This window comes from Urocitellus parryii, chromosome 8, assembly GCF_045843805.1.
Source record: "Urocitellus parryii isolate mUroPar1 chromosome 8, mUroPar1.hap1, whole genome shotgun sequence".
Classification (NCBI taxonomy): Eukaryota; Metazoa; Chordata; class Mammalia; order Rodentia; family Sciuridae; genus Urocitellus; species Urocitellus parryii.
Genome location: NC_135538.1, coordinates 121,425,166 through 121,446,532, shown reverse-complemented (window position 1 = coordinate 121,446,532; position 21,367 = coordinate 121,425,166). Strand labels below are relative to the sequence as shown.

The following is a 21,367-nucleotide window of genomic DNA, read 5'->3' as shown; positions in this document are numbered from 1 at the left end:
GAGAGAGAGAGAGAGAGAGAGAGAGAGAGAGAGAATTTTTTAATATTTATCGGCAGACACAACATCTTTGTTTGTATGTGGCGCTGAGGATCGAACCCGGGCCGCACGCATGCCAGGCGAGCGTGCTACCGCTTGAGCCACATCCCCAGCCCCTCTCACATGTTTCTTACCACTGTCCCCCACCCCCTCATATATCCAAAGCTTTCTCCCTCAATATTCTTTATATAAACATGGGGCCTCAGTAGTCCAATGCATCTCATTCCCTCTGGCCACAGTGCCTATAGATAAGAAGTACACTATATAAATGAATAAATAATTTGACCTGCTCTCAAGAAAATATCTTAAAGCAGCTGGACAAGGGGTGCATGCCTGTAGTCTGAGGCAGGAGGACTGCAAATTCCAGGCCAGTTTGGGCAATTTAGCAAGATCTTGTCTCAAAAAAAAAAAAAAAAGAACTGGTGGTATAGCTCCATGGTAGAACACCCCTGGATTCAATGCCCAGCGCCACAAAAACAAAGAAAGAAAATTCTTAAAGCCATTTGCTCTTAGTTGCATATGACTAGAAACAACTTAGGTGATCCCTAGAGATATGTCAGTCAAAGAGGATGTTCACTGAAGAATGTGTATCAGTTTGCTAAGGATGCTGTAACAAAGTACCATCACCTAAGTGGTTTAAGCAACAGAAATGTATTGTCTCGTAGTTCTGGAGTCTGCAATTTGAATTCAAGGGATCAGTAGGGTTGGTTCCTTCTGAGGACCATGAGGGAATATGTGCCAGACTTCTGTCTTGGCGTCTGGTGGCTTCAGGCCTTCTGACTCGTAGATGGTGTCACCCTGTGTCTTTACATCAGCTTCCCTGTCTGTGTATATCTGGTGTCCGGATTACATCAGTCATATTGGGTTAGGACTCACCCTAATGACTATATTTTAATTTAAGTACTTTTTTGAATATCCTATTTCCAAATAAAAGTTACATTCTGAGGTATTGGGGATAAAGATTTCAATATATCATTTTTGGGGGGATGCAGCAGGACACATCTTAAATGACTATAACTTACATGGGCCCTAGCTAGGTAAGAATAACAGATGGGAAATCACTAAGCACTTCATGGTGACACCTATGCTCTAATAAAAGTAGGATGTGATAATATCTTTTAAATTAGCCAACAATGTCAATTGTCTAACTTAGGTGTAGGTATCATGCCCAGGGTCTCACACATGCTACTTGCATGCTCTACCACTGAGCTATGTCCCCAGCCCCAAAGAGAAAGTGTTTTTACCACCAACTCTCATGTGGACCCCCAGCACCCAGCCTTTGTTTTCAGATACTATTCTCCACCTAAAGAAATGAGAGCCCCTTAGAATGCAGGGCCTAGACAGTAGCTGAGACAGTGTATCAGGGAAGGGAAGAACTAGGATCTGACATTTCCAGAAAGCAGTGACATCTTCAAGAATGCCAAGGATGGTGCCACATGCCTTTAGTCCCAGCTGCTCAGATGGAAAGTTCAAGGCCAACCTTGGCAATTTAGCAAGACTGTCTCAAAATAAAGAGATTCTGGGTGTGTAATGGTAGAGCATCCCTGGGTTCCATCCTAACACTGAAAAAGTAAGTAAGGAAGGAAGGATTAAGAAAGAAAGAAAGAAAGAGTGAGTCAAGGAAAGTGCTAAAAAGGAGCCAACTTAAAGGAGCTCCCATTGTTTAGGAGATGACCGAGCATAAAAAGGTGCTGAGAGAGAGAAATGACAATTATGGTTGGTTGAAGTAAATTGAGACTATGGGAGGCCCTGAGATCGTTATGATACTCAAAAAATTAAAGTTTATATAAAGAGCACAAAAGATGGCTGTAACAGGAAATAATAGTTTTTTTTTTTCATTGATTTTGAAAAAAAGGAAACTGTTCATTTTGATTGTTCTATTAATTATGTGTCCATTCAGAAGGCAGAGGTAGGTGCTTATTTTCATCTATGTAAGCTGAAAGGAAACTCACAGGGAATGGTGAGAAAGTCAAGCAGCCCCACTATATGCATAAACTTTAGCAGCAATAAGCCCATCTGGCGCTGCTGGGTGTGATGGCGCAGGCCTGTAATCCCAGCAGCTGGAGAGGCTGAGGCAGCCTCATCAATTTAGTGAGGCCCTGAGCAGTTTAGTGAGGCCCTGTCTCAAAATAAAATATAAAAAAGAGTGGGGATGTGGCTCAATGGTTTAGTGCCCCTGGGTTCAATCCCTGGTGCAGAAATAAAAATAAAAAATTTGGCAAGAGGCAATGTAGGAAGCAAGAATGCAAGAGAAGGCAGTATCAGTATAAGTACCAAAAAATCCCTAAAGAGGAGAGCTAACCACATCAACTCAATTCCTCATTCCCTTCAAAATTAAATATCTAGACTGCTTTTATGGTTTGGATATGATGTGTCTCCCAAAAATTTCTGTCTTAATATTCAGAGGAGAAATTATTAGATCATGACAGCAGTAACCTAATTATTCCATCCTAGTTTGAATGGATTGAATGGTAACTGTAGGCAGGTAGAGCATGGTGGGAGGAGGTGGGTCCCTCTCAGTGCACCCTTGGGGATTAAATCTTGTCCCCAGGCTCCTCCTTCTTTCCTATTCCTGGTTGTCATGAGCAGGGAGCAGCATTTCTCCATCAAGCATTTCTGCATGGTCTGGCCTCACCTTGGGCTCAGAGCAATGGAGCCAAACTTTTTCTCCTCTAAATTGATCCTGTCAGATATTTTGGTCAAAGTGATGTAAACGTGACTAATACAACTAACTTCATAATCATAAAAGGAATTATATGCTGAATGTTCACACCTGTAATACCAGCAATTTGGGAGACTGAGGTAGAAGGATTGAAAGTTCAAAGCCAGCCTTAGCAACTTAGCAAGGCCTTAAACAGCTTAGCGAGACCCTCTCTCAAAATAAAAATAAAAAGGGTTGAAAAATGGCTCAGTGGTTAAGTGATTTTGGGTTCAATCTCTGGTACCATAATAATAATAATAATAATAATAATAACAAAAAGGAATGCACAAAATTCAATGATGCTATAGATCACATCAACATATCATAATGCAAGGAAAATGGATTATGTAATGTAAACCAACACATATTTTATTTTATTTTTATTAGTTGTTCAAGACAATACAATGATCTTGACATATCATACATTTGATTCAAATAGGGTATGAATTCTCATTTTTCCACGTGTATAGATTTGCAGGATCACATTGGTTATACATCCATGCCAACACATATTTTAAAGCTATTTTATATTAGTAGGAGAAAATAGATTACAAATTAGGCACAGTGGTGCATGCCTATAATCCCAGCAGCTCAGGAGGCTGAGGCAGGAGGATTATACATTCAAGGCCAGCCTCAGCAATTTAGTGAGGCTCTGAGCAACATAGTGAGACCCTGTCTCAAAAAAAAAAGTGGGGGAGGTAGATGGGAATGGGGATCAGTTGTTAAACACCCCTGGGTTCAATCCCTAGTACCAAAAAAAAAAAAAAAAAAAAAAGCAAATAGGTTGCAAAATTCTAATATTATGAAAGATGAGCACCTTTAAAGAGTGTCATTCCCCGAGGGGATACAATTTCGCACACACTAGGCTATTATAAAAAGTTAATAACAAGTGTTAACAAGAAAGTAGAAAAATTGCAACCCACGTACACAGCTACTGAGTGGTAATTCACTCCTGGGTTCAATCCCCAGGATTGAAAAAGGGTTGGGGGGGGGGGTGGGCATGGGGGCAGTGAACATGGAGTTGCCATATGACTCAGCAATTCCACCCCTATGTAAATATCTCAGAAAAACAACAATACACGTCTACCCAAGAACTTGTACACAGATAATCATAACAACATTATTCACAATAGCCCACAAATAGAAACAGCCTAAAATAGCCATCAATTGATGATTGGAAAATAAGACGTGATTTATCTATATAATGGAATAAAAAGGAAAAATGTTTTAATTAATTAATTAATTAATTTTTGTGGTGCTGGGGGTTTAACCTAGGGCCTCATGCTAGGCAAGCAGTCTATTACTAAGTTACACCCATCCCCCTTAAAAAGGCATTTGACAATAAAAAAAGAGATGAAGTATTGCTATATGCTGCAACATAGGCCAACCTGGAAAACTGTGCTAAGTGAAAGAAGCAATCATGATAGACCACACATGCATTAGGCCATTTACATGAAAAGTCCCAAATAGACAAGTTCATAGAGACAGAAAGCAGATTAGTAGTTACCTAGGGTTTGGGGTAGGTGGAGCTGAAGTGGAAGGGGGAGGAAGAAGAGGGGGAAATGGGGAGTGAGTGCTGTTAGATGAGGCTTCCTTTGGGTTGATGAAAATATTCTAAAATTGATTATGATGATGGTTGCACAAGTCTGTGAATATGTTAAAAAACACTGATTTATGCTCTTTAAATGGGACCTGATGGTCCTCTTCTCCTCCCAACATCCTGGACTGCATGTCTAGGGCAACACCCTGTTACACAGTAGATACTCCTGAGGACTTGTAGGAATATGGGTTAGCAAAGGTGTCTCAGGGGTCTTTGCACAAGTCCCTTGAGAGCAAAGGGAGAATGTTGACCTACAAAGGAGAGGGAAGCACACTGAAAACACCCTCCAGGTTGACTAGTAAGAGGAACAGAGGTAAGTGCCTGGTCTAGGGAGAGAGACAAAAGCAGGTGGCCTCTGAGTGACATGAAAGATGAGTGAAGGCTGAGCACAGTGGCACATGCCTGTAATCCCAGTGGCTTGGGAGGCTGAGGCAGGAGGCTCATGAATTCAAAGCCAGCCTCAGCAACTTAGTGAGGCCTTAAGCAACTTAGTAAAACCCTGTCTCTAAATAAAAATAAAAAGGGCTAGAGATGTGACTCAGTGATTAAGTGCCCCCGAGTTCAATCCCTAGTACCAGAATAAAAAAGGGGGATGAAATGTGAGCCAGCATGGTGGTGCATGTCTATAATCCCAGCAACTCAGGAGGCTGAGGCAGGAAGATCATAAGTCCTCAGCAACTTAGCAAGACCTTGTCTCAAAAAAAAAAAAAAAAAAATTTAAAGGATCAGAGATGTAGCTCCTCTGGGTTCAATCCCCAGTAACCAAAACAGGAAATGGATTTGTTGAAGGAAGGACCCCAAGTGGCAATTAAGCTGTGGGAGCTATAGAATCTTATTTTCACCTGCTCTCTGCAGTTTTCCCACCCATTCCTGCAGTGTTCAAATAGTACCTTAGCCTACCTCAACCCTTTATTGACTGTGTGACCTTGGGGAAGTTACCTAAGCCTCAGTTATCCTACCTGTAAAATGGAAATGAGAGTAAATACATCCTAAAGTTTAGAAAAAAAAATTCTTTTTTTATTTTTTTTTTTGCACTGGGAATTAAATCCAGGGCACTTTGCCACTGAACTACATCCCCAACCCTTTCTATTTTATTTTACTTTATTATTTTTATTTTTTTTTTATTTTTTATTTTAAGACAGAGTCTTGCTAAGTTGTTTAGGGCCTTGCTAAATTGCTAAGACCTTGAATTTGTAATCCTTCTACTGTCTTCCAAATTGCTGGGATTGCAGGCTAATGTTGTTAAGATTGAAATAATCTTGCAACACATCTAGTTCATGGTAAATGTAGGATGATGGGAGCTATTATTATTACCACCCAGAGTGTCACATCTGACAGGCAAGCCATGCCATAAGGGGTTGCGCCAGACTGTGACAGATGATAGGAGGGTGAGTGCTTCCTTTGGGCTCTTTCTTTTGGGCCTCAGAATGATACAATATTATGCCCAGATCAGTGGGGTGAAATGCAGATTTATGACCCTATGGATCATAAATCCATACTTATCCTGTCACCTACAAGGAAGGTAATAAGGAGGGGAGCTGGGCGTGGCCCTGAATTTGCAGTGTGCTGTCTGGAAGCTCCTAGTGTTAACCCAGGTGAGGTGGAGTTGCCATGGTCCTGAGTTCCTAGATCCCATAATTGACAAAAAACACAACTATAACCCTGTGGCTGAGCTCACTGAGAAGTATGACCAGGAGCTCAAGAAGACTCAACTCACCAAAGCTGTCCCAGTGAGGAAACAAGCTCTGTATTTGCAGGCTCAGTGATCAGTACCGTTTGCAGACCCAGTAACTAGTAAGTTCACCAATGTGATGATGAAAACAGAAAATGAAGTACATGACACAGACTCTGTAAGCTATAAGAAGGAAGCTTCTAGAGAAGTACCATGCTGCTGTGCAGAGGAACAGGCAACCATCAAATTCAACCCCTCCATAATCTTCCTCTGAAAAGCTCTGAGCCTGTCATGGGGTTGGTACCCATCCTCAAAGGCCACATTTCCACCAGGTCCCTGTGTCCCTAGATGACTTACATTGCTACTCCCTGCTATGTAGTGGATGATAACTGAGGACTGAGAAAATAACCACCTGAAGATGCGGAGGCCAGAGGAAATTGTCACACAAACTCCTAGAGGCTTTTGGCAACCAGGGACCTGGAATCAAGAGGAAATGCGGCATGCACAAGATGGCGGAGGCCAACTGCTCCCTGGCCCACTACCATGGGTGGCAGGAGAATAGAAGTTCCAGGAGGAGCTCAGGGGCCTCTGCCATAGGAAGCCACATGAATCACTGTCACACTGAAAAATCCCTTAGGGTTAAGGGTATAGTTCCTTTTTAAGGGCAGGCAGACCTCACAAAAGTGATGAGCAGCATGTTTATTGCCCATTAATCTTTCTGTGGGGCTAGAACTGGCTGTTCCTGCCACATCTCCTTATAAAGAGATGACATATCAACAGGAATTTACTCCAAGAAACTTAGTACCCAGTCTTTTCTTCTCTCAGCTTGGTGTGGGCCTTTAGGTAATATGAAAAGAAACAGTTTTGTATCAGAAAAAAAAATTATTAGAAAAATCTCACCATAACTGGGCACAGTGTTGCACTCTTATAATCCCCAGCTACTGAGGAGGCTGAGGCAGAAGGATCCCAAATTCAAGGCCAGACTCAGAAACTTAATGAGGCTCTCAGCAATTTAAGAAGACTCTGTCTCAAAAAAAATTAAAAGGATTGGTGTGTGTGTGTGTGTGGGGGTAACTCAGTGGTAAAGGATCTCTGGGCTCAATCCCCAGTACTCAAGAAAAGAAAAGAAACGAAAAAAGGAAGGAAAATTCTCACCCTGAGCTGTTGTAGCATGTGATACAGAACTACATTCATTACATCTGTCTGGAGAGAAAAAGAAAAAAAAAATCTGAATGGCCAAAGGTGGTTTGTTTAAGGAATAAAATATTTAAATGAGAAGCCACCTCTCCCTTCTTGATCTTGGACTTCTTCTCCTGAGTGTGATTCCCCGTGGGGAGCATCACACTGACCCCTCCCAAACTCAACCACAGAGTTAATTGCAGCCACGTCACTATCCCACTGTGGCCTAAGAACTACCCTACGTGGTATTGCCAGGGCAGCCTCACTGGGACAATGTGCAGCATTATCATCAATCCCCCTTGCTTGCTCAGAGATTTTCAGTCTCTAATGCACTTTGTCACCATCTTTTTTTTTTTTTTTTTTTTTAGTTGTAGGCAGACACAATACCTTTTATTTTATTTATGTGGTGCTGAGGATCGAACCCAGGACGTCACACATGTGAGACGAGTGCTCTACCACTGAGCTTCAGCCCCAGCCCAACTCTGTCACCATCTTAATTAAACTTCATAACAACGCTGTGAAGTAGGCTGTACAGCTCCTTTCATCCCATTCCACAGATAAGAAAACTAAGGTCTACAGAGATAAAAGATTCTCTTAAACTGGCATGGCAAGAAAGGTTGTAAGGCAGGAGGGGAAATGTGATCTTCCAGCTTCTGGACAAGGGTTTTTTCTCCTATAGCTTCCTTCCTCTTGGATAGGAGAAATGATTCTTGCTGTTTCAGCCACCATTTCCACCAATAACCACAATAAAAATGTAATAATCAGCTGAACATGACGGTACATGCCTGTAATAGTGGCTTGGGTGGCTGAGGCAAGTTGGAAGCCAGCCTGGGCAATTTAGTCTCTGTCTCAAAAGACTGGGAATGTAGCCCAGTGGTAAAGTGCCCCTAGGTTCAATGCCCAATACCAAAATAAAAAAATTAAAATTAAGATCAGTACACCAGCAGCAGTCTCCATTGCAATATTGGCATCTTTATTACATGGCAAATTACCAACCTCCTCCCTTTAAGCAACAACTAACCTTAAGCCAAAGACCACTCTGATGGAACTGGCCAGAGCTACCCAAGACCCTCCTCTGTTGCAGACCCAGCTTTCCTAAGCCATCAGTGCTGAACTTCACCCCCTCAGCTCAGTGTTGCCTGCATACAAGCCCTGCCCTCCTTTCTGGGCCTCAGTATCTCCCCTGCACGTGGGGCCCTGCAGGACCTGGAGGAGTTCTTAGGAGGACTAGCTGGAAGGGTGTGTGTAAAAACACTTTGTCCAGAATCTAGCACAGATAATAAAAGTTAGTTGGTATTTCTGTTAATTGCATATTGTACTTGAACATTCCCTGGACAGATAATAAGAAAAATTAGCTTGAAGTCACTGCCTGTGTCACTTGTAAAATTTTGTGTTTCTTGTAAAATTTCTCTCTTAGTTTCTCCATCACTAAAAATAATCCTATAATACCTTCATCATGAATAGAAGGTTAAACGGTGAAATGTGCAGAGTATGGTATGAGCTGAGAAGGGCTTAATGAGATATAAGAGGAAATATCAGTGAGGCTGTGGGAAGGCCACAGCAGGAGTGCAGATGGAGCTCTGTGTGCAGTCATGTGGCTCAGGAAAGTAGAAGAAGAAAGAAAATGACAGAGGCTTAGTGCATTAGCTTTCTGTTACTATAACAAATACTTGAAATAACTTATAAAGAGAAAAGGTTTCTTTTGGCTGTCAATTTAGCTTCCAGACCATGATCAGCTGATCCTGTTTTGTGTGTGTGTGTGTGTGTGTGTGTGTGTGTGTGTGTGTGTGTGTGTGTGGCCTGTGGCAAGGCATCACATCATGGTGGGAGCACTTGGCAGAACAAAACCACCCACTTCATGGTAAGCCAGGAGCAAAGAAAATGAGGAAGGGACCAGGATCCCACAATCCCCTTCAAGGGCACACCTCCAATGACCTAAATACTTCCCACAAGGCACCAACCCCTAAAGTTTCCACCACTTCCAAATAATGCCACCCTGGGGACCAAGTTTTTAACATATGAGCTTTTAAAGGACATTCCAGGTCCAAACTAGAGCACTTGTAGAGAGATGGGGAGGAGGTTCACCCTTTCCTTCAGTGTTGCTGAGCACCTGCCCTGGTCCAGACACTGTTTCTGGTGCCAGGCATGCAGCAGTGAAAAATAGACAAAGTCCCTGTTCACTGGTGTTTACACTAATGAGTCTGGGGAACAGAGTAGGGGATTTCTGATACAGAATTTAAAAGTGCAAATAGGAGTGATTATAGTAAGGGGGCAACCAGAAAGAGGGACAGGAAAAAAAAATGTGCCTGAGAGAATGATCTTGGGCCCGATAACAGCTCTTCATCCTTGCCTTAGGATGAGGAGAAAACGAGATAGTCCAAGTAGGGGAAGTAATTGGGCAAGGAGGTGGAGGCGATGGAGAAGGGGTTGATGAAGGAAAAGGTGGGCTGAGGGGGGAGGGTCCCTAAAAGGAATTCCCAGTGCACCTTCTCACTCAGGCAGGTGGCTCTCTAGGGCTCTGACGTAGGTCCTCCTGTTGCCTGCTCTCTCTCCCACATGCTGTCTAGTCTCCTGGACCTGGGGTGCTCCCGGGCTGTATGGAGCACACATACCTGCACACTGAGAGCGGGGTAGACAGCGTGGGGAAAAGAGAATCTAGAGACCCAGTCAGCTCCGTGCCCCTCCTGCTAAATTCTTTCTGCACTTTTGTAGATTAACTCTCCACTGTCCTCACACCAACTCCTGTTCAAGGATGCTGAGCTCCTGGGAAAACCAGAGGGAGGCCGGAGAAATATCAGTGTGACCACAGAAACTATGTCATCCCGTGGGAACAAAAGTATCAGATGTTCCTGTAGGCAGGATTGTTGGCTCCAAGCTTCTCTCCCTTTCTGCTCCCTTTTCTCTTTTTCTTTCAAGGGCTACTATGCACTCAACAAATGTTCAAAGTCTGTGGTGTGGTTCTCCGGGGCACAATGCACTAAGTGATGCATGTAAGGGAGGAGATCCATGTATCTCCACTTCCAAGAAGTGTGACTTTCTGGGGAATAAAAGATAAGCATAGACAGGTGACCTCTGGTTCTCTGTGTCTCTATGAATAGAAGGGTATTATCCCACCTGGCCCTGGTGCTCACTTTCTTGTCCTTCTCCCTCCCTCCTATAGCAGGTGTCCTCTCATTGAGTCCTTCTACCTCTCCTCCCCTTTTCCGACTTCAGCTGCGGTGTTCCAAGAGAAGCCAAGAGGATGAAGAACTCCTGGAGGACACTGAGTATTGACACCTGGGTGCAAATAAATATTCCCCTAGCTGGTGCCTGGATACTGATTAATATCTCCCCACGGCTCCCAGGACACCAATTAATATTCCCCCAACTGCTACCTGGGAATTGATTATGGATACCCCAGATTCTAGGAGGGTGTGCTATGGTCCTTGTTCCCCATCCAGTCCCAGGACCTCCCCCTCTCCAGGACACACTAGGATTTAGGGTCCCCCAGGGGAGGCCAGGCAGACCATTCTGAAACCAGCCCTCCCACCCAGACAAGGTGAGACCATGAGGCTCCACCCACATACACCTGGGCTTTGATATTTCACAAAGATGGGGATGACAAGAGAGGGTCAGTTCACAGGGAACCTTAGAGAAACATGGGGATGGCTAGAAAACGGGGATGGACCAAATGCACTTCAGTTTATACCCAGAAACAAAGACACCGACAAGTAGCAAATTCAAGAGTTGCTTATATTTTATTGGAGATTAGCGTGGAGCAGTAAGGGAGGAGGTAAAAATGGGGATAATGTCGGAAAGTGCTGATGGAACCTGATTCAACTTGTATCATGAGGGGCTGAAACTCCACTCCCTCCTCTGACTCGGGGTTCCTCTCACCATCTCTACTCCCACTGTTCAACAGGGTTCTGAGGATTAGGGAAACCAGCTGGGGTGTTCCAAGAGAGGCCAGGAGGAGGAAGAACTCCTGGAGGAAACCGATTATTGATACCTGGGCGCAAATGAATATTCCCCCAGCTGGTACCTGGATACTGATTAATATTCCCCCAGATGCTTCCAGGATACCGATTAATATTCCCCCAGATGCTTCCAGGATACCGATTAATATTCCCCCAGATGCTTCCAGGATACCGATTAATATTCCCCCAGATGCTACCTGGGAATTGATTATGGATACCCCAGGTTCCAGGAGGGCGTGCTATGGGCCTTGTTCCCCATCCAGTCCCAGGACCTCCGCCTCCCCAGGACACACCAGGATTCAGGGTCCCCCAGGGGAGGCCAGGCAGAAGCCTATGGATGAGAGACCAGAAAGGGTGCTGGGAAAGAGCTTGTCTCTGGGCTCCCAGCAGATTAGAACGTGGCAGCTGTCCTGACTCTGAGTTCTTCTGGAGAAGTGAAGTCTCAGATGAAGGCTCTTCTGGGTGAGCAGAGGATGCCACAGACAAAGGACGGCCACCCAGTGGGACAGCACCAGCACTGGAAAGGTAAGGCAGTCCTTCAGGTGGCATCTCTCCCAGCTGGTCCTCGTTTGCAGCATCCATCACCTGCCAAGGATCCTCAGATTGCCAGAACCCCAGAGGAGGCCCCCAGGATGGAGGCCACCTCCGCACCACAGGTTGGGAGCCATCTGGTGGAGAAACATTGGGCTTGAGAGGAACTCTCTCTAAGTCATTAGACCCAGAGTTTGGTTTCGGCTGAGGATGTCCATAGTTGGTGGGACCAGTGAAGGAAGGTTGTCCCAGCAGAGGCAAGTTTGTCCCCAAGTGGGGAGAAACTTTCTCCTCCATGGCACTGATGCTCCGGGCAAAGAAGCCTGAGGGAAGGGAAGACAGTCAATGGACTCATTTTGGTACCAAATGTCCTCCTTTTCCTGATTCTCTTCACTAAAAGTCCCTTCACTTCCCCAACACCAATTCTTATCTCTTCGGGGACCCAAATCTGTACCCTCTGTGTATATCCTGCTGCCTTTACCCTCCCTGTCATTCCAGCTCTGGAGGGGCCCATGTCCCCTCCTGCCCAAGGACCAGGCATGGACTTCATACCTGGGAGATGCAGACAGACCAGGAGCAGGCCCAGAGGAGCCCAACTCCCTGCCACAGGGGCCAGCATCCTGCTCGTCTCCAGCATCTCCTTCAGTCCAAGACAGCACCTTTATCCTGTTAGTGGGGTGGGGGACAGAAGAAACAGGCTGGGCCAGTGGTTTTAGAGACAATAGATCTCACGGTCCACCCTCATTCTTGATTCAGTCTGTGGCAACAGGTGTCACTTGAATGTCCCAGAGAAAGCTGGGTGTTTCTATGCCTGGCTCCTTTCCTAAAACTCCCTGCCTCTTCTTGATCCAGGTGTTCTGGCCCACAGCTCATTCTTGGTTGCCAGATCTGCCTTTCCCTAGTCCCTACATCAGGCCCACTAGGACCTTCACCCTTGGGGGTCCCAACATCCTCATTGCCTCCATCAGTAATAGAAACACTTGGTTCTTCTCTCTCTTTGTGATCCAGATCATTCTCACCCAGCACTCTCCTTCATGCATGCCCATATCTCCATCTTGAACCCCACCTACAGGGGATTCTGGGGCACGGAGTGGCCCCCCCATCTGAGGAACTGCTTCTACACATATCTCCTTCCCTGTATCTAGGGAAATAAAACTAGTTCCCATCCATGAGATGACAGTGAATTAATTTCCTGTTGCTGCTGTAACAAAGTACCACAAACTTAATGTTACAGTATTGGAAGTCAAATGTATTATGTTACAGTTTTGGAAGTCAAAAGTCCAAAATGAGTCTCAACCAAAGTGTGGTAGTATGCATCTGTAATCCTAGCAAATGGGAAGTCTGAGACAGGAAATTAGAGGCCAGCCTGGGCAAATTAGTGAGGCCCTATGCAACTTAGTTTCAAAATGAAAGGGCTGGAGATATAGCTCAATGATAAAGCCCCTCTGGTTTCAATCCCCAGTTTAAAAAAAAAAAAAAAAAGTCTCCAGGTTAAAAATCAAGATGTCATCAGGATTTTAGGGAACAATCTAATCTGTTAGCTCTCCTTTTCCAGTTTCTAGGACTACCTGCATTCCTTGGCTGGTGATTCCAAACATGGTCTATCTTTCCCAAACACCAGGTTCTTCTCACACTGTATCAAGTGTCTTCCTTTTGCCTCCCATATGCACTTTTTAAAACCTGTGATTATATTGGATCCACCCAAATAATCCAGGATAATCCCCTTAAATCAAGGTAGAATGACTAACAACCTTAACTCCATACACAACCTTATTTTTCTTTGCCATGTAATATGACATATTCACAGGTTCCAATGATGAGAACATGGACATCTTTGGTGGTGTTGGGGGTGTTGGGCATATGGTCAGATATGTTCATAAAATGTATGAAATACTGAGAGAGAGCAGCTGTTTCCAAGGAACAATAGAGCTGGACATTTAAATGCTATTGTCAAATGGCCATGACTTGCAGCAGAGCGGTGGGAGAATAGGGTCTGTTAACTCTTTGTCCATTTTTAAATATTGCTGTTTTACATATGGTTTGAATGTGTCCCCCACAGGTTCGTATACTGAAGCATGGTCCCTAGTGTGGCAGTATTGAGAGTGGTAAACTTTTTAGAGGCGAGGCCTAATGGAAAGCAATTAGGTCATTGGGATGATCAATGTTGGACTCTTGGAGTGAATTAGTTCCCACTAATTCACTAATGGGTGCTTTAAAAAAAGAGTGAGCCAGACCATGGAATTTTCTGGCATCCTGTCTTGCCATGTGATCTCTCCCTCTCACATGCAATTCTGACATGTTGGGATACAGTCAAGGGGTGGGGGGGGTCCTCACCAGAGCCTAGCAGTTGCTAGTTCCATGCTCTTGAACCTAGTTAAATGAACCTCTATTCACTGTACATTACTTAAAGTTAAGTATTTTGTTATGGCACAGAAAGTTGGCTGTGAAATACAAATATTTTTTAAATGTTTAAATAAAAAGTTAAGGGCTGGCCTATAGCTCAGTGGGAGAAATACACTGAGCCCTGGATTCAGTCATCAGGAACACACATACACACACACAAATGCCTTTGTTCTCTTCATTTCTTCTAGGAAACCGCCCCCCCCAACACACACACACACACACACATTAGATAGGCTCACTGGTTGCCTGAGGAAAAATGTGAGCTGTTACACAATTTTATTGATCTGGTCTCATCCTCTGACCCTGTGGGCTAGGTACTGGAAGAGTGACAGAATTCTATAGTACAGGGAGCACAGTACCCCTTTTGGGAAACATCCAGCAATTTTGCAAAACTTTTAACCTGATCCACTTCAGAAACTAGAGTCGCCATATCACAGGGCCTATCTCCCCTACTTTTCCCATCTAGAGAACTTCTGAGGGCCTTTAATCCTGCCATTGACTGAAGTTTGGGGACCAGGTGCTGAACCAAGGGTGACTCTACAGTAATGACAGAAATAGGACTGTTTTGGAGCCCTACTTTGTCTCCAATCAACCCTGAAGTTTGGTTCAGCTGCCCTAAGTCATTTCTAGTCAATGTAACATATTGCTGCTGGTTCTGAACTTGGAACTTCAGCAGTTCTAAATTCAGTACAAGCCTACTCCACTTTGAAAGGAGGAGAAAGGTTAGATCCTAGGATAGGGGTGGATTTCTTTGCAGCAAAGCAGGGGCTCTGAGAAGTGGCCAATGAGGCCTTTCTACGGGGACACATAGTGCCCCCCGCCCTCCTTGGAATGTAAGAGCATCCTCAACCTCAGCTTCTCCTCTGCCATCTCAGGATGTAGATTACATGACCCCGTCCATACTCTCTACTTTCTCTCTCTTTTCCATGAAGGCTACCTTCCCTTCTGCACTTGAGCACTCTAACCTCTTAACCGACCACAGCTCTCACTCTGGATCCACAGCAGAGGCAGCAAGTGTATGGAAGCAGAGAGGACACTGTTGGCTCTGGTCTGCATGGGCTGGGATCTCGTTAAGTGAGTCAACGTGCTTGGCTGCACTTCCTGCCAGCCTCCTATCTTGTCTCACCCTCTCCGCCCCCAGCTCCCAGAACAACCAGGCTCTTATTCATTCACAAGGAATCTGGTCTGAGTTGTTGTATCTAAGCTTCCCAGAGTTCCAGGTGTTCCAGAAACCCAGGAAGTCATCAACGCTGGGGACTCCCAGAGAGGATGGCGTCTAGAAGGTGAGGCACGCTAATGGTAGAGGAGACAGAACTTGGGTGGAGAGGGGAAGGAAATAATGAGGATTTTATATAAGGGAGAAAAGGACTCCAGTGTGAATGGGGAGTAGAGAGACTGGATCTCCTGGAGCCAAGAGAGAGGGGGAAGGTGGATGGAAGGGTCTGGGAAACCAGGCAACTTCTGCTTTCAGTTCAACAAATATTTATTGTTTTCCTTCTTTGTGGGAGTAGCTGTAAGGCATGAGAGAAATACTGGGCCAACTTATGAATGGAAACAGCGACATGGAGACCTCTAGAGGCACAGGAGGTTCACCACCCATGTCCTAGGAGGAGACCCAGGACTCTAAGAAGGCAAAAATTCTGCATCGAGTTCACACAGTTTATTGAGCCATGTCCAGGATCCAGAGAAAGCAGGGAGATGGCTCCATTCTCAGCAGGTGCCCTGGTGTCTCACAAAGGGCAGCATCTCAGCATTGAGAGAAGCGACAGCCAGGGAGAGGGCTGGCTTTTTGATGCAAGAGTGTGTTGGAAACAGCATCCGGTGGTATAGAGGTTTGGTTGAGCAGATGGTGAAGATAGGTCAGTGAAACATGATCATTATCTTCGGGTAACAATTTGGACTTTGCTTTATCTGGCAAAGGAAGGAATAACTTGTTCAGGCATCAGAGATCAGGGGTTTCCTAGTCAAGAACTTGAGTAGGTGGGTTTTGTTAATGGACTATCTCAAAGAAATACCCAAGGAAATTTTAAGGGGTGGTGTTCTGGTAGAAATGGCACTGCAGTAGAATGGGATCTAAGATGTAGGAGAGAATGGGGAAAGGGATTTGGAGTCTACCATCTGGGCCAGTGAGTGATAGGAGATGAAGAAAGAAGAGGTAATAAGGGAGAGTTTGCAACACTGGAATACTGGAGGAGGCAGAGCAGCTCTTCTAGGAGAGGATATGAGCTAACCCCATGTCTGGGCCCCTGGATGTCTCCCAACTGGGAGATGGCATGTGTATATGTGTGTGCCCGTGCATGTGTACAAAAAGCTGACTTATGGACTGTCAAGTGACTCTCCCTGGGGTAGGAAAACTTCAGGGTCAGCTAGCTGGGGCCCTAGAGGCTTCACTTTGGTCAGGATGTCCCGGATAGAGCGGCAAGGGATCCTTCCAGGGCTGCTGAGGCCACAGGGCTTGGCACCAGCAGAGGGATCAGGCTGAGGAGAGCCATCGGGACCCCCACTCAATGTCGAGGAGGAAACAGAAATGCAAGGTTGACCAGAAGAGCTGGACTTGATGCTGCAGGGCTGAAGGATGATTTTGCCACTGGATAGGGAGCTGGAGCTGGAGCTGGAGCTGGAGCTGCCTCCTAAGGAGCCAGTGCCTGGTGGGGAGCAGGGACCCTGGGAAACACCACTGCAGGGGTGGTAGGATGAACCGGAATTGCTGGATATGCTAGAACTGATGTGTACTCCAGAGCCAGAAGGGGAGCAGGGTCCCTTAGGTCCTGTGAAGCCGACTCCACAGGGCTGGACCCCACCAGAGCCCACAGGCTGGAATGCAATGGCTGAGGAGGCTCCTGACTGGTATATGTTGGAACTAGATGAGCTGTGGCTGGGGATGATGGGATTGCTGGAAAAGTATTTTCCCTCTGAGATGGGGGGCCCAGCTGCAAAGGACGGGGACCCTGGAGACCCCTTGACAGGGTTATCTTTGGTGAAGTAGCCCACAGGGTAGATTTTACCCTTGCTATAGGTCATGCCTGGGACCAGATAGCTGTCAGAGGAGCCACCTACCACCTCATAGCCACCATAGGATTGCTGTACAGATGTGATGGGGGGGCAGGGCTTGCCTGGGAGGCCACCATTGTTACAGGGGCTACCTTGAATCACTCCAGGGCCACCAGAGCCATGCTGCTCCACCACCACTACTACGGGCCTCTGCCCCCCTGACACAGAGTGGGAACTGGAGATGTAGGGGCCAGAATGTGAGACAATGGGTCCCCCACTGCAGGGAGAGTCAGGGACATCTGAGCTACAGGGACGCAGGTTGGAGCTGCTGCTTTGACTACTGCTGCTGGACATCTGAGAGGTTTGGGAAAAGGAAGAGCTTCCTCCAGACATGTGAGACTTATCATTGACCGGTAGAGCAGAGCCATCCCCTGTTCCTTTGGGATATCCTGATCCTGGTTTAAATAATGCAGATCCTGCAGAACCACCCTGGTAGAAACTGGATCCACTGGAGCCACCACTGGAGATACTATAACCACTGGAACCACCGCTGGTGCCACCACTGGAGATACTATAACCGCTGGAGCCACCACTGGAGCCACCTCTGGAGCCACCACTGGAACCACCACTGGAGATACTAGAACTGCTGGATCCACCACTGGAGCCACCACTGGAGCCACCACTGGAGCCACCACTGGAGCCACCGGAACTGGAAATGGAGTTGCTGAAGCTGCTGGAGCCACTTTGGCTACTGAAGCTGCTGGAGCCACCCTTTCCAGTGAGACATGGGTTGTTCGGAGAAGTGATTCGTGTGGGGTCCTTACAGGGATCTGAGAGGGTCCCGATGCTCTTAGCCAAAGTTCCTGGGGAGGAAAGTAGCCGTCAGTAAGGGCCAGAGAGGAGCCTGGCTTTCTCTCTTACCTTTCAGACCAATCCCAAGTCCTCCTCCATGCTGATTTCTCCAGAGTGGAGCCTATGAGATTTTTTTTGAGGGCGGGGATACTGGGGATTGAACTCAAGGGCACTCGACCACTGAGCCACATCCCCAGCCCTATTTTGTATTTTATTTAGAGACAGGGTCTCACTGAATTGCTTAGTGCCTTGCTAAATTGCTGAGGCTGGCTTTGAACTCGCAATCCTCCTGCCTCAGCCTCCCACGACGCTGGGATGACAGGTAAGCCACATGAGATTTTGACAGCAGAAGAAAAGGGAGGGAGAAGTGGTTGTTGTCTCTAAAGGATATCAGGATGGCAGAATAAGGGCAGTTTCATTGTTCTGGGAATGTGGTGTTGGGTGGGGAAGAAGTTCAACATTTACTAGAGAAGTAGCCAGCCTCCAAAGGGGGAGGCATTGGAGGAGTAAGCGGCAGAGAGTGAAGAATGTGAACAGACAGGTCCAGGAACAACTAGGTCAAAAAGAAGACAGTGGCAAGGCTGAAACCCTGAGAGGTAGGGAAATCTGGAGGAGAAAAATCCCGGGCCAGACCTTGGGACCAAACAGAAAGAAAAGATAGAAGGCGAAACAATAGAAGGCCAAAAAGGGAAGAGAAAATACAAAAAAATAGTAATAATAATAATAATAATAATGGGAAAAGAGACACCCAGTGGCAGAGGGACCAACACAAAGAAGAGGGTAACACTTGGTCACCAGCTCCCTCCTAGAGAACAGGCTGAGGGGAGGATGGAACTCCTGATTCCTGTCTCAGTGCTGACCATGCCAGTGAAGCTGGGTGGGGGAACGGATGTGGGGGCACTCACCTGTTGCTTCAGAACCTGCTGGTACCAGTGTGACAGGACACCGCGCCCTAAGCCACCCCTGCTCTCACTGGCCCAGCCTAGGGACACCAGCATGAAACCCTCCTTGGAGGCACGTGACCATTATCAGCTTTCCCTGCTCCCCACCCAGCCTTCACACATGTGCACCTGCTGTCCCCACCCAGCCCTGTATCTGACTCCTGCTGCCTTTATTTGCCTCAACTGTGGAATCACTTCTTCTTTAACCAATCCTCTGCTCCTAACCCCCAGGCTCAGCTTACCCCAGTTTGTCTTCACCACTCTCTATTACCTAAATGTCTTCTGCCCACCTTTGTCCTTTTGGGTCCTAGATGGCATGGACAGAGCCCACACTAGCAGATCATTAAACTTTTCTGAGTTTCACACACACGGGGAGGCCAAATCTGTCCTGCCTTCCTTACAGCATTATTATGAGACTGAGTGAGATCACCTACTTTCAAAAACAGAAATCGTTAGACATTATGATTCATTATTTACTGCTACTCATCCTTGAGCTCTCCACCAGCAACCAGACCTCGAGTCTGCAGCATCCCTGGTCTCTCCTCAAAAAGAAATCCCCTCTATGCACCAGCTCTGCCACTGCCCCTCACTCCACGTGAAATCATCTAGCATTCCCCGCCTCCTCCATTGCTCCCCCAGACGCTGTGCACCCTGCTCTCCACCTGCCCACCCGACCAAGGGGGGAAGGTCACAGAAAAGCCTCAAGGGCCATAAACACCTGATGGTCAACAGTACAGGCCCCAAAACTACCCAGCCTGGGGTTTGAATCCTGGCTGAACTGCTTCTAACCATGATCCTGAGCCAGTTTCCTAATCTCTGGGAGCCTTGGTGTCACCTCTAAAAAGGGAACTGTAAATCTTCTCTTATTGTTTTTATTATAATCAAAAATGCTACTATATTTGAAGTGCTAGAACAGTGTCTGACACATTAAAAATAATTCCAAAACAGAACTTGGGGGCACATATCTGTGATCCCAGCAGCTTGGGGAATCCCAAGTTCAAAGCCAGCTCAGCAGTGTAGTGAGGCCCTGAGCAATTTAGCAAGACCCTGTCTCAAAATAAAAAATAAAAAGGGCTGGGGATGTGGCTCAGTCGTTAAGCACCCCTGGGTTCAATCTGCAGTACGGAAAAACAGAAACGAGAACCTCCAAAAATGGTAGCAATTCTTTTTACTACAAAATATCCAATCTTCACCTACTAGTGTTCCATAATGACAACCACAACATTGATACAGCCCTCTAGAGCTTCCAAAACACTTGTCACACACATTAGCTAATTTGAGACACAAGGGAAAATTAGTACTAGGTGTTATTTTAAACCCCACCTTAGAGTGTCAGAAACCAAGGCAAGTTTAAGAAACTTGCCTGAGGTAACAAAGTAATGAAGAGCAGCCCCTAGACTCAAAGGTCAGATTCCAAAGCCCCTGCCTTTCTTCCTCGCTAGGTTCTCTCCTAGACCCTCCTCAGGCACTGGATTCCCCCAGCCTTCCCTGCCCCTGGGTCTGTGTTCCTCCTCTCCCACCCTACCCTCCCACCCCCAGGGCCCCCAGCCTCCTACCTGGCAGGAGGAGACCAGCCAGCAACAATGCCATCATCCCTTGCCCTCCCACACACCCCATCTTGGGTGCCCGAGAGGAGCCCATCTCAGATGGCGTGGCCTTCTGACTGACAGCAACTCGTGGACACCCAGGGCCTTTATGTTAGGGCTGGACATTCTCTGGGCAGGAGTCACTATGGAGAGGGGAGGAGGGGCGGAAGGGGTGGGTGCCTGGGGGCAGTTGGTGTGGCCCGAGGAGCTGAAGTAATCAGCCAGGGCATCTGCCTACTCAGCAACAGCGGTGGCTACAGTGTGGGGGACCCATGGCCACTGGGCCCCAGATCCTGCAGCCCGACCGGCCTGCCCTGGCTCCTCATTGCTTAACCTGGAACCAGGTGCTCTGCCCTATGGCTACCCACTCTGGTGCCACCACTCTCACCCTGGGACCCAGTCTCCGGTTCCTTCACTCGCTGCCTCCCAGGTTGGCCTGTCCGACTGCCATCCTCCCATCCTCCCTCCCCTCGAAGATGTGGGCATTTCAGCTTTCCCTTTGGTGCCTGGGAAGTACCCCACCCCTGCTCCAGCCCCCACCTCACCCTGCTGCATGGTTCTGGCCCCACTGGGTTCCCATCCACAGCCCTAGGTCTGTCCATTTCCTTGGGCTCCTGTTACTCAGCTTCTACTTCCCTTCTTCAGATATGAAGATCTGCCCCCACACCTCTGTCTCTTGCTGCTGCTGCTGCTCAAGTGCCTGCTTGTCACTTACCCATTATGTGTCCTATCAGTGAGTGAACCTTTTCCCTCTCACATCCACATTCTGAAAGCCAGCTCATTGGCATCTCCCTTCTGAGGGGGGTTCCAAGGACAGTATAAGGGGCACTGGGTGACAGGACTCAGCCTGGGAAGAGGCCTGGGCTGGGGACCCCTGTCATAGCTGGGCCTCAGTTACTCACAAGCCACTCACAGCCTC

General features: G+C 46.8%; 2 protein-coding genes and 1 pseudogene across 2 annotated transcripts; 1 reads left to right on the top strand and 2 right to left on the bottom strand.

Moving 5' to 3' along the window:
* The first annotated feature begins 4,580 nt into the window (after positions 1–4,580).
* LOC113200782 (small ribosomal subunit protein uS7m-like) lies at positions 4,581–10,461 on the top strand (annotated as a pseudogene).
* A 608-nt stretch (positions 10,462–11,069) lies between these two features.
* C8H6orf15 (chromosome 8 C6orf15 homolog) lies at positions 11,070–12,294 on the bottom strand. Its single transcript, XM_026414337.2, has 2 exons — positions 12,228–12,294; positions 11,070–11,998 (listed from the first exon to the last, which is right to left on the bottom strand). The coding sequence occupies exons 1-2, from the start codon at positions 12,292–12,294 to the stop codon at positions 11,070–11,072; spliced, it is 996 nt and encodes a 331-aa protein (XP_026270122.2).
* Positions 12,295–16,394: 4,100 nt separating this feature from the next.
* On the bottom strand, positions 16,395–20,503 carry Cdsn (corneodesmosin). The gene is made up of 2 exons (XM_026414334.1): positions 20,419–20,503; positions 16,395–17,932 (listed from the first exon to the last, which is right to left on the bottom strand). Exons 1-2 carry the CDS (start codon positions 20,501–20,503, stop codon positions 16,395–16,397), a joined length of 1,623 nt encoding a protein of 540 aa, XP_026270119.1.
* Between the last annotated feature and the right edge of the window lie 864 nt (positions 20,504–21,367).

Excerpts from the sequence above, each read along its gene's own strand:
- C8H6orf15 (XM_026414337.2), bottom strand. The coding sequence starts at position 12,294 with ATGCTGGCCCCTGTGGCAGGGAGTTGGGCTCCTCTGGGCCTGCTCCTG. Across the intron at positions 11,999-12,227 it reads GGTCTGTCTGCATCTCCCAG|GCTTCTTTGCCCGGAGCATC; the intron begins GTATGAAGTCCA and ends CCCTTCCCTCAG.
- Cdsn (XM_026414334.1), bottom strand. The coding sequence starts at position 20,503 with ATGGGCTCCTCTCGGGCACCCAAGATGGGGTGTGTGGGAGGGCAAGGG. Across the intron at positions 17,933-20,418 it reads GGCTGGTCTCCTCCTGCCAG|GAACTTTGGCTAAGAGCATC; the intron begins GTAGGAGGCTGG and ends TTTCCTCCCCAG.